At 42.1% G+C, this 12792-nt stretch overlaps 1 protein-coding gene across 3 annotated transcripts; it reads right to left on the reverse strand.

Moving 5' to 3' along the window:
• Positions 1–2703: 2703 nt before the first annotated feature.
• On the reverse strand, positions 2704–12510 carry ZFAND5 (zinc finger AN1-type containing 5). 3 transcript variants are annotated; one of them, XM_042912409.1, is made up of 6 exons: positions 11967–12510; positions 7449–7608; positions 6906–7017; positions 6174–6277; positions 3633–3758; positions 2704–2933 (listed from the first exon to the last, which is right to left on the reverse strand). In XM_042912409.1, exons 2-6 carry the CDS (start codon positions 7597–7599, stop codon positions 2785–2787), a joined length of 642 nt encoding a protein of 213 aa, XP_042768343.1. In that variant the 5' UTR covers positions 7600–7608; positions 11967–12510; the 3' UTR covers positions 2704–2784. The 3 variants fall into 3 exon arrangements, with proteins under 3 accessions (XP_042768343.1, XP_042768345.1, XP_042768344.1); XM_042912411.1 differs by lacking the exon at positions 11967–12510 and adding an exon at positions 9752–11349; XM_042912410.1 differs by lacking the exon at positions 11967–12510 and having other exon boundaries at positions 7449–9447.
• Positions 12511–12792: the final 282 nt, after the last annotated feature.

Here is a 12792-nt window from a genome sequence, read left to right on the forward strand (position 1 = left end):
TTACAGACGAAGCCTGATTCTAGGGTCCATTACCTTCACCACCACCCCATACCACTCAAAAAAGGTCTCTGCTTGCAAATTCGCGCCGTGAAAAGTCCACCTCAGAGCCAACCTGAGGCTCCAGTCTTACAGATAAGGCCCTTCGAATAAATCTTATAAAAGGACCAGCCCACGGCCATACATTTAACTATCATGGTCTGTCCTCACAAGACATTTTTGGAGTGGGGGTGTACAGAGCCTATATAAAGAGAAACATGGTATGTTCTTCAGACGCTTAGGATGTCAGTGTACATTCCAAAGTCAAAGCCACTTAAGTCTTGCCTGAAGAATATTCCGGTTTAAATGCAAGTCTAGCTAGAATTGAATCTTCTAGTTGTCTCACACTTACTCTTCTTCTCAATCAACTGATGCTCCTGACAAATCCTCAATCCAAATCTTTCCTAAATACTTCTCACAAAAAATTGTGGAAACATTACCACCATCTTGTGCTGCACAAAGTTACAGAACAACAAAGGGCCCATCACCTTGTCATCTAAGTCTTTATCCCCCAGATACCACTTTGATTTCAAAACCTTAAGATTTAAAATTCATCAAGCAAACATTGACAAAGGCAGCACTGAGAGGGGAAGTCTTAAACTTTCGATAAAAATTGTTGGCCCCAGTACTGTACTTTTCACCTCAATTGTGATTCTTCAGTATCTTCATAGTTCAGGAGAGATGATCTCATGATTTCCGCCACGTGAAGCACAGGCAGCAGCACCCAAAGAACCATGACAGACCAGTGAACGAGGGCATTTCCGTTGCAGACTCCATCACTGAGAAGTCATGGTTCTGCTTTTAGCTTCAGCTACCCCATGGGCCCAGCTCTGCATTAGAACCGAACCCGAAACAGAAACAAAACCATGCCTGTTTCTGTACACAAATGGTCGTGTCACCTTATATAAAGCAAGAAAACGGGCAAGGGAGATAGGTCACAGTTGTGAAAAGTCCATTCCTTTCTCAAGTCCTAAGATTGTTATGATCCTAAAAGGTGCCTATTAATTTCTTCAAAAATAAGCTGCCCACTGTGTACCACACTTGACGTCTCAAAGTTCATCTCAAGGCTCTCACTTAAACATACCATGTTCGGGGGGGGGGGGGGGGGGGGGGGCAATTAAAAAAATTACAAGGTAGCCATGCAAAGTCTCCATATGCAACTACCAAGTTGGATATGAAACATTTTCTAACTATTCCTCTTTATGGTTTCTACCTGTGGCTTAAGGACCCAATGAACAAGTGGAAGTTTCCCTCTGTACATGGCTTTTATTATTTACATAATACAATATAGCATCGATGCTGAATAGCATGATTATGTGCAATACATAAATATGAACTATCTGTACACATCTGCAGATCTAACTCCGAACTAAGGTACATAAAAATCGAAAGCAAAACCGAATGCTTTAATTAAAGTAAAAACTAGGACTGAACACTGCAATAAATCAGAAGTAGTGCCTCGTGTACATACTTAACTATTTACAGATGAAAACAGGCATTACCACAATACTAATCTAACTATGCTCGTTTATATATAAAAAACACAAGTTTCATACATCACAAAAACCTTCCATTATGACACAGAAGTGATATTACCAGACAAGCATCAGTGAAGTATACTGCCTCTTCTAGTTGTTATTGTACAATGCTGTAGATAATGCAGCCCATGCAATACACCCAAGAACACTAGAGTCCTACACCCAAGTACAATTAATAGGATAACGCAGCCCTCTGCGAGTGGTGCTGGATACCACTAAGAAGTCTACTGCAGCCATGTTGGTTATGATTTTCCATGCAGAAGGTACAGTTACATTAAGAACTGAAGTCTTTAAAAAAGCTTTAAACATTCTTTCTTGAACCAAAACATTCAACAAAAGATGCACACGAAAAATGAACTTTTCAGATACCTTTGCAACTTAAAATTCAGATGCATGTTATTCAATAGAGCTGCGGCATGTAAAAACCAAATGTAGTTTTAATTTCTTCTTGTAGACAAATTAATCCTAGTGCAGTTCTGTGCTACACAACATTTTGAGCAATGAGAGTAATGCAGGCATCTTCTGGTGCAGGCCAGCACAGTAAGCTTCAAAGAGAGCTCAAGCCCCTGTTGGCTTGATGGCTTTACTCATGATAACCAGTTGCGATGTTTACCTTTCACAGAATGTCTTACTTGACAGCTTTTAGGAGACCAATGAGCCAGGCTTACATATGGCACCAAATACTGGTTTCACGGAAAGGTCTGATCCTCTTTATAGCTTTCCTCCTGCTTCCAAAGAACATGTTGTGGAAATTAACAGGGTGAAGTTGGACTATGGAAGAAGTAGACTGCCAGTCCTTTTCTGGTGTACCATTTTTTTAAAAAATACAGGCACATAACACTAGCCAAAGATTATACCTTGATTACATTCCCAAAAGGCAGATATGCTGCAAACATGCAGAGATTTCACGGATTATGTTTGGCACGTGGGAACTAAATTTTGTCCCTATCGTCTGTGTATTTCAATTTGCTGTGCAGATTTTCATCCAATTTTATTCAGGGGAGGGCATATACATTTTGTAGGGCTGTATCTATCCATTTCTGCCTGTAACAAACACCCAAACATCCTAAAATTTCAATTATAAGACAGACAAGTGTAAAGTAAAACTCTGGAGAACATCAAAGGAAAATGGCCATGCATCTGCTCTTTAATGTTTTCCTACGATATATTAAAATAAAAACAAAGTTTCAGTCTCTTCACAAGTAGTAATTTATATTCTCTGGATTTTTTCAGCCACAACAACTGGATTCTCTTTTCTGATTTTTGCTGCAGCTTCTGCTTTGTAATCATATGGACAGTTGTGCTTGTCAGAGTAACGGTGAAGTCCACAAAACAAATTTCCACATCGGCAGTCAAACCCTGTACACATAAGAGGAAGTAGAGTCACTTGGGAATTTGCAGTAATTAAAAGGGGGAAAAAAAAAGCCTCAGTCAGTGGAGAAAAAGAACCAGATTTTCATGGTTCTCTGTAACATGAAATTGAGTCTGCCACTTTAAGTTGTGAAACAGCTTTCAATCTCTTTTGACATAGTGAGAAATTCGAATAGCTCTCCCTCCATAAACTCCTGTAGATAGCACAGGGTAGAAATTACACAGGCTCTAAAAGCCAGACTGACCTGGATACAAATCCTCCTCCTCCTACATATAAACAGGATAACGTTTTCTCAAGTGAAAACTAGGGAAAAGAGAACCAGAGGGTTCTGAAATTTACAGGGAACAGTTAAGAAGTATTCTAATACTTTGTGCCTGGCTCAAAGATGGTGTTCACTGTTTGGGTCAACTACCTTCTCCTCAGGAGAACAAAGAAAAGACTCGAAAGCGATGAATTTTTATCAGTTCAGTAAAGCAGAGTAACTCACAAGGCCTGAAGGTAATAAAAGGTTCCAGAGGATTAGAGACACAAGTGCAAATCAAACCCAACTTCTCCCACTCTGGAAACTTTCTGTTCCTGAAAGTCGGGCATTTTGTTGTAGGTGTTAGGACCGACCAGTCCCTTAAGGGAGCTCCCTGTTAAAGCCTACCAACAAAATATACGTTGTCTTCTATGTTCTCTAATACCTGTAAGGCCAACTTTCTTTCTGCACATAAAACATCTGTTCTTCTTTGGTTTGGGCAACTCAGGAGCTTTTTCTTCACTTTGAGAAGTACTAGGCTGAGAAACGGATGGACTGGGCTGAGTGACAACTGAAAAACAAGGGTGAAAATGAGATAACTGTTAAGAGTTCACTGGCTGACAATTACTTAAGTCACAAAAAGAAAACATTTAAGAGAAGCAGGAAGATTCTTAGTGAAAATATTCATGAAGCCTTTCTTAAAAACATGTGCTTTAAACAGAATCTTCTACTTCAGTATCAGAACTTTCAAATCTGACAATTTCTTGCCAACCAACATACACTTGGCTTCTCTAAATTTTGTAAAATGATTACTCCACTCAAATTCCTTTAAACTGACTCTTAACAGCTAGTCCTAGGGAATAAACTCCTAAGTTTTAAAGACCTGGGAGATGCTGGTCACATGCCCAGTTTTTCCAAATTGCAATTGCCTAAATGCAAACTTCTTAATTAGGGCAGTTTACATTCATTATTACTCAGTACATAAAGTTGCCAACCGCCAAAAAATTCATTTTGGTTTTACACTGATAGACAAAAGACTGAATACATAAATTTAGCAATTTCAGTAAGTAAAACCCATATCGTTAAGCCCTAATTAACTTCAGATCCTAAAATTTCACAATTATTTTGCCATTTTAACACGGGCTTTATATGGTCACATGCAGAAAATCTGAATAGTTCTTAAACTTTTTGAAAGATCAGCAAACAGTCTTTAGGACAATATAAGTACTTGTGAAGTTTTGACTATTAAGGATTCCACAGGCAAATCAAGAATTTTTAAAGCACAGCTTTTATTTGCTTTGCAGTACTTCTCTAAAATGGGTACAGAATTTAGACAATGAGAGATAATGATCTACTTTTAAGAAGTCCGTGTTTCTCCTTAAAGTTTTAGTTCACATGACATCAATAAAATTTGTCAACATGAAGATAAAATTGCAGTTCAGCACATTAGAGCTCACCATTACCACTAGTTACTTAAAACAAAAATACCAAATTAGTTCTCCTTTTATAGAATTCAATTAGACCAGAAGCACAGTTTTAATATTAATCCAAACCCCAAGAATAGCAAATTATTGTATGCAATGCTAAGATTACTGCTTAAATAGGCCAGCACCAATGCTATAAGCATAAATCCAAACTCTAGAGCAAGCGGATAGGTTTCATGACAGCTTACTCTAAAATTCTCTGTAAATACATAACTCATTTGCATTAGTAATATATTTAGTCAGACTAATAGCCTATTATAGACTAATAGAATAATACTCTACCTACTACTCATTCCTAATAATCTACTATGACAACCTAATAGTTTCTCCTGATGCTATGATGGTAAAGAAAAATGTACGGGAACAGTTTGGGGGAGGGGTATGTGTGACAGCCATTTCCTTGGCTACATCAGAAGACTGAGTAGTGGTTCCTGGGACATACAGGGACAAATGGGAGTTAAGAAGGGGGAAACGACTCAGTAAAGGCAAAGAGGAACAAACTACAGAACCTATTAAGAAATAATAAATGCAGAGACTAGGTACAGATCTAAACCAAAAGAGTACCGTTCCCAGGTCAGAGTAATTTTGTTTATAAAACCCCACAAACACCTAATTTGGCCGGCTTTTTCAGAAAGATTGAACTCCTTTGAAAATACCAAATATGGATTCACCTGCTGAACTGCAGAGTTTTTACTTAACTTTATAAATTAAGATTGCTATAGTTCACATAAGCTTTGTTATGTGATGTTAGCAAAAGCAAGCCTCCAAAGCAGATCACATACCCACAGATGTTATTTCCTCACAATGAAGTTTTATATTGTGTTCAGTCAACACTGTACCAGGAGACAATGAACTGAGTAAATGAATGATGTGCCCTATAGAGTACAGAGCTATCTGTTTTAGGGCCCAGCACAGGTAATTCAAACAAGTCCATCTCTCAATGTGACAGCACTTCTGACTGTGCTCTACAGAAGCAGAGACTCAAAGGCACTCAGTGAAAAAAATGCCTTTCCATATTGAGTTTTGAGCTCTTGTTTTTTCAACTCCTAGACTTTTCAACTTGAAAGCTTCTTTCAGTGTTCAATATGTTGTCTTAAATATTTTCTACAACACTGAGGATACCAAGACTGAGTATTGCTTTTGATTATAAAACGTTCTTTATGGCTTTGAAATTTAATCTAATTTCTTCTGTTTATGAATAACACTTTCTTTAGTGATTTAGAGATCTTTGAAATATAATGGCAAACGACCTTTTAAGTTCATTACATTCTTAATATTTCCAGTTCCCAGATTATAAATTTATGGTGTGAGTTTAAGAAGAAAGAAGAGTAAAGAATGACTATTTTACACCCAAGGGACTTGAGAGAGAGTGGTTCTTCCTTGGCCTGTATTTTACAGCTCTCTCTCCAATTTAACCTTCGATGGGAAGGAACTCCTCTCCCACCAACTCTTTCTTGTACTACCAAATCCAGAACGGAACTAGTATTAAACAAAAAGCATACCTGGCTCTGACACCTCTGTTTTCGGGGTAGTTATTTTGTCCTCTCTTGAAATGCTCATTTCTGTCATTTGCTGAGTTACAGGCAAGGCAGCCACAGGCACATTTCTATTTGAGTTCAAGCAAACATTTTTAAAGATGTTAAGGGTACTTCTTTGTGAGACAGTAAGTTGTCAGTTCAACTTTAAAGTACGTACTATTTCCAACATGATCGAATGGAACTAAATAATCTAAAAACTTAAAAGAATATTGGATGCCCAGCACACACGGTTGAGAATAAAGAAAGCGATCTGATAAATGGCTCATCAATTCAAGGCTGCATATGTGTATAGGTTACGAGGTCCTATTATAGCCAACTGGGAACTTTTAGCTGTGCCTGTAATTTAAGGGCAAAAGGGGCAGTTTGCCAAAATGTCTTGTGTAGCATTACAATACAGTCTGCAGAGCCATACTCTACAATCACTTAACCTCAATTATAATACAAGCACAGCATTCTCAATACAGCATCTTTGAGAGTACCACGGAGTGTTATGATATACGTCTTTATTCAGTGACCTGTAAGACCATGTAGTAAAAGATCCCAGAATCCCAGACTGTGCAACACAAGCAAAGCCAAGGGCATCGGATCCGTTAACATCCTTAGCATATATAGACATTCATAATTAGAATGGTATGGGGAGCACCCATGTATTTCCTTGTTGTATTATGATAAAAAGCCTGAAGTGGTCAATCTTACCTTGATTTTTCAGATGTGCTGCCAGCAGCACCTTCACAGTTGTTTAAACTAGTGTCTGCTCTCTGTACAGATGCAGAATCTGAGGTAGGACTGTTGGAACCACTAGCTGTTCCTATTTAAAAAAAGGATTTGTAAGAAACAGCAAGACTACCAACACTCAGTAGCAAGACTCTTAATAAGTAACAAATACTTGCATTTAATTAGGTTAGTGATTTAAGCACTTTCACTGTACTGCTGAATCCTACAATTAAGTGAGTATCCAAACAAAAACATGTATGGAAAAGTCACATCCAGTGAACATAAGTATGAAACAAAACCTCAAAAAGGAAAATAAAAAAGCTAGAAGACGCTTGTAGATGGTCATTCATTCCTGATGTTGTCATGCCAAGGACGTGGGCTGGGCTGCTGCTTTAATTTCAAGCTTTTCTCAGGAATTCTCTTCTCGGGCTCTCAGCATTGATTCTCATAGTCTTAGGCCCCAATTCTTGGTTCTATATTTTCTGTCCACCAGTTCTTCAAATGGGTTTTTCCTTGGAAACTTACCCATTGGGCTCATTCTGCCACTATTTTGCTGCCTCTGAAGATGTTCTTTGTAGCAAACGGAACACATTCCATTTGTCCTAGGATTCCCATAAAAGCCACATCCTGTACTACACAGCATGGGCCCTGGGGTCTGGTTAGTCTCCTGAGCCATATTTTTCTGCTATAAACAAAACAAAAACAAAATTTTAGAAATTAGCATGTTACCAAATAAAATCACTAAATTAGTATGACAGCCACCAGCATACCTTTGTTATTTCTAAACACCAAGTCTATTTCTAACAAAGGCCCTAATTATGTTAATCATTAAAAAGAGTAGGACAAGAAAACTATGAATATTTTGTTGCCTTTATAAAACAAAGGGCATTAAAGAAATTGTCTTTTTAACTTGATAAACAATGAACTGTAGGGACTTCACATTCTTTAGGACAAAAAAAATGCTATCATTAAACATTAAAATGCATTACTCCACCTATCACTATGATCTTTGTTTCAATTTCTGAAAAGGTCACTCTGCCAGATGTCAGAATTACATTTAAATCACTTTGGACAATTGTCATCTTAAAGTCACTTTCTGATTTCTGCACTACAGGCAGACCATATCAAATGAGATTTTTACTTCTCTGGCTAAAAATCTATAAAATGGAACTTGCCAATGAAAAAAAAAATCTACAATAATCACAATTAAGTACCAACTCTTGATATGTACTAGTGGTTCTTTAAGCTGGCCGTACACTGGATGTAGCTATAAAGCTTTCTTAAAATATCTTATAAGATGATGGGCCTCACTAGTAATTCAACAATTCTGCTATGGGACAGAATTTTAAAAACTTAAAAACGCAACACCTTTACAGAACACTGAAGAGAGCTGATAGATCATCTGGCCTTTCCTGCTGCCTTGGCACTAACAAGTGAAGCTCTTTAAGAATTTAGGGGTCAGCTGCTCATGCAATTCCTTTTAAGTTCTGCATTTGAGGTGTGAAATCTGGGTTTGAATACTTTAAAGGCAGTGCCTAGTAACTTGCAAAAGCACAAATTATCAGCTATAGATTTCTCCAGCCAAAGGCTCTCTTAAAGCTTTTCACGAGTGCTTGCCTTCCTCACGTCAGAAAACGAAACCTTTGAAAGCTCAATTTCAATATGGCAAAGCCAAGCAATATGAACACACAACCTTCAGTAGTCATTAATATTTAATGCTAGGTTACCAGAAAGAACTTCGTACAGCTAGCCTACCTTGCTTTTCCAGAAGCCTTGTTAAAATTAGAACAGATATAGTAACGTTATGCTAAATTTAGTAAATTTTTGAGTTTTAAGTGAAAACACACATTAAGAAAAATTTAAACTGTAGAAAGTTTCCATGTCACCTTAAAATATGTATGTACGTACAAAAACATATTTGAGAGCATTTTATTAAAGGGAGATTGTGTGCTATAACTTGTGGTCATGGTCATTTAAATGTGTCTTAACAATGATAACGGAAGTTAAGTTACTTATTTGTTAAGTTATGAACATTTCAAATTAAGTGCAGGAAAGTCCTTCATTCAAGCTAGAGCTGGTCTAGAATTTCATATGGCTTTTTCCAACTAACACACACTAGAATACACTCTTTAGTGAGTTACTAAAAACAATGTTTTAGCAAGTTATTTAATACTTTTTACCAAAATTACAAAAAGGGGAGAAGAGGGCTAACCAAATTTGACCTGGCCAGAATCCTGCCACTATTTCCTCCACAGTTAAATGATAGTACTCTTTCCTTTCGTTAGCAAAAAGAAGTATCTGAAGCTTGAAAATACTTCAAGCCAATCAAGCTTATGTGGAGGGTGTCGGAGAACCAGAGCTTACTTCAAACAATACTACTAATTTAGTTGACATGGTCTCTTTAAATAGTAAGTGGAATTTAGCTGACTCATTTTGGAGCAGGGCAGTGTAAACATTTCAACATCACTTAGGTTTATTAATAAACATTTTCAGCTGGGCTTAAAACATTTTTAATATGTGCAAAAATGCTTCAAATAATAAATTATGTCTTTAACTTGCACCGCCCCCCCCCCCCCCCACGTAGTATGTGGGAATCTGCCCTATGCAAAAAGTTCATTCCTTGAAGCCAGCTTAAGAATTATGCTAGCTCACAGTTGCTATACTAACTTCCAGTGGCTCTTGTGACAGTGGCTTTATAATGGCGACCAGGCCTAAATTTAAGCATCAACCTTAAAGTTAAGCATCAACCTTAGTTAATTCAATTCTTTAAAATCTCTTCTTTTACATAAAAAAAGGAGGGGGAAAGGAATCTCAATGATTTTACCCACTTCGACTGGCAACTTGCAAAGTATTCCACCTTCCCTTCTTCAGAAAACACAACTACTTTCAATTCACTATAAATAGCCTGCAACTGAGACACAAGAGACACCAGGACATTAGTCTTCCACGTAGCTTCCCATTTTGTAGATTTCCCCCCCCTAGAAAGCGAGCTTTTAAACACCATCACATGTGCAAAGCTTGCCTTAATATTTCTCAGAAGCTTAGATCACATGGGCGGGAGCTTCAGCCTGTCACAAGGCTGCAATGTGACAGGCTGAGCTGGATGGAGGCTCTCACATAAAGCCTAGTCAACAGGGGCCTCTGAAATCAGCTTCTATTTATATCTTAGAGCCTGCCAACTCCTACACAACCCCAAGAACTAAGGATGCTGCGTTTATATATCTAATATAATCAGGAAACAAAACAAAAAGATGCCATTAAGGCTGCTATTTTTTTTTTTTTTGGTAATGTAGACAGGGCTAGTGAACAATCTCAAATTCAACAAAAAGATGCATCATTAATCACTCGTGAAGCCAAAATGGTCAGGGTTGTTTATAAAAACCAAGCACAGTACAGAGAGCACCGAGGCAGAAAGAATCCTCATGTTTAAATCCTCCTGCTTAGCAGCAATTTGGGGCGGGAGAGGGCAGTTTGCCATTCAGTGCCGTTTCCCTTCTGCTTGGCAACATTTCAGAAAAATACAATACCATTACTATTTAGTACCTTTAAAGTTTTGTTGTTAGAAACTTGTGCATCCCTGTGCCAGCTCTATCAAGCACAGGGAAAATGTTTATTTTTATAGTTTGAATAGCTGAAATGTATATTTTTAGTTTGTGGCTTCCCCTAACTTCTAGTTTAAAGAAAACCAAAACCTGGGCATGTAGCAGAAAAACTCTCCAGCCTCAAATATGAATAATAATTGAAAAAAAACGACATTTTACACCTATGGAATTTAGTTTTCAGGTGCACATGTTAGAAGATGTTAATGCCTACTCACCCTGAGCTGAGACCTGAGTTCTAGTATCTAATCTACTTCTAACTAAGCCAGTGACCTTGGGCAAGTCCTTACTCTCCTGATCTCCGTTCTCTCTTTGCCAAAATGAGATTACTGTGATTTTTAAAGGCTCCTTTCCAGGCTTAATATCTGGCCCGAGACAGAAAATAGGGGAGAAGTACAGTAAATTCTTTGTTGGGGAAACATTAAAAAAAAAAAAAAAACTTGTAAGATAAAATTGCAATATTCTCACCCATGAAGTTCTGAAATTCTACTTAAAAAAAAAAAAAATAAATAAGGAATGAAATTTTATTTTAAGTCTGTAAATGACCTGAACTCCAGGTTTAAAACTAGGGGCTCTGTGACCTATATACGCTACTTTACCCTCATGTCCTTAGACTAGATTCTTAGGAGGCATGCAACAAATAAACACGGGCCTTTCCTGAAAACACGGCTCCACCGGAGTGCGTGGAAAGCGAGCAAGAAATGCATGTTCACCAGCTTAAATGCACGAAACAAAGGGGAAGGTGCTCCATTTCCTTCATGAAAGGGATCTTGGGCGACAAACGCAGCGACGCTGGCAAAACTAAAACACGACGACGGAGGAGTCCCCCTCACCCACGTTCCGGCGGATTTCCGAACAAGTCCGGGTCCCACCGGGCCCCCATCCCTCCCCCCAGGCCCCTCTCTAAGCCGAGGCCTTGCTCAGGAAAGCCCAGCAGGGCCTTCTCCAAAAATCACTGAGTCATGCAGAACAGCAGCTCCGCAGGCCAGGCCGGCCCCGCGCCGACCCCCGACCTCGACCGGCTCCTCCGAGGCGGCGGCGGCGAACCGGGGCGGCCGGGAGGAGGGGGAGGGTGTGCGGCGAGCAGGGGGCCGGGGGCGCGGCCGCCGCCACGGCCCCTTTGTCTCTCCGGGTCCGGCTGCCCACGCCGGGCGCCGCGCCGAAGGCGGCCGGGACGGACGCGAGGGAGGCCCGGAACCCACACGCCGGGCATTGTTCTCCGGGCCGTGCGGGTGCAGGCGGGCCGGGGGCGCGGGGTGCCGGACCCCGGGCCACGACGACCGGATGACGCCTCCGTCTTTGTGCTTCCTGAGCTGGAGGGCGGGCTCCCCTCCCCCGGAGGCCGCCAGCCGCGGCCCGCTCGAGCTCCGCCGGAGCCCCCCACTGCCCTCCCCCGGCCCGGCACGAGCAGCCGGGCGCCCTCCCCCAGCTCCGCACCACTCACCCTGCGGGGGGCAGGAGGGCAGGAGCCGGGCTCGCGCGCGACGCCGGCGCGGTGAGGCCGGGCCCGGGCCTCCGGGAGGGGCGAGCCGGGCGCCCCGGAGCGGCCGCCTCGGGCCGGGAGCGGGTCGGAAGCGGAGGTGGCGCTGCCGCCGCCGCGGGGTCCTCCTTTGTTCCTGCAGCGGCACTGAGCGTGGCCGGGACACGCCGGAGCCCGGGAAGTGGGAGGAGGGAAGCGAGGAGGGGGGGCAGAGGAGGAGGCGGAGGGAGGACCCGAGGCCGCGGCGGCTAACGCTGCTCGCGGCACTCGCCCGTCGTCACCTCACGCCTCCACCGGCGGCGGGCTGGGCCGACTCCGAGGGCGACCGGGACGCGAGCAGGGAGGCCTGGGCGCCGCGAGGGCCCGCCGGCGGTGCTCTCCGTCGCCTCAGCTACGGCCGGGAAGTTGCGCGGCTGCCGGGAAGGGAGCGAGCCCCAAGTCCAGACGCACACAGGTCCGCGCTCCGGCCGACTGACGCTCTCTCTCCGCCCGGCACTCGGGCAGCGAGGGAAAGAGGGAGGAGGGGCGGGGTCTGTGCGTCAGCGAAAACCCCGACGGCGGCGGCGGCGGGGAGCGCGGTGACGTCGCGAGCCCGACGCCCCGCCCCCTCGGGCCCTGTTCCCGAGTCCAGGAGGCGGGGTCAAGTCCGGCCCTGCTGCCGTCGCGCGGAGCCGAGTCACTGGCGCGGCTGTCGGCCCCAGGGTGGGGCTGGAAGGAGCGAGTCCTGTGGAGAATACGTTTCTATTTTTAACCCGATTGTCCGCCCTCAGCCTTCCTCCTTCCGATTTTC

This window comes from Panthera leo, chromosome D4, assembly GCF_018350215.1.
Source record: "Panthera leo isolate Ple1 chromosome D4, P.leo_Ple1_pat1.1, whole genome shotgun sequence".
NCBI lineage: Eukaryota > Metazoa > Chordata > Mammalia > Carnivora > Felidae > Panthera > Panthera leo.

What these genes read in the sequence shown, in the direction of transcription:
- ZFAND5 (XM_042912409.1), bottom strand. Translation starts at nt 7,599, where the DNA reads ATGGCTCAGGAGACTAACCAGACCCCAGGGCCCATGCTGTGTAGTACA. An exon ending in AGCACATCTGAAAAATCAAG is followed by an intron (nt 6,278 to 6,905) that starts GTAAGATTGACC and finishes GAACTCAAATAG; the next exon opens with AAATGTGCCTGTGGCTGCCT. An exon ending in AACAGAGGTGTCAGAGCCAG is followed by an intron (nt 3,759 to 6,173) that starts GTATGCTTTTTG and finishes CTTGTTTTTCAG; the next exon opens with TTGTCACTCAGCCCAGTCCA.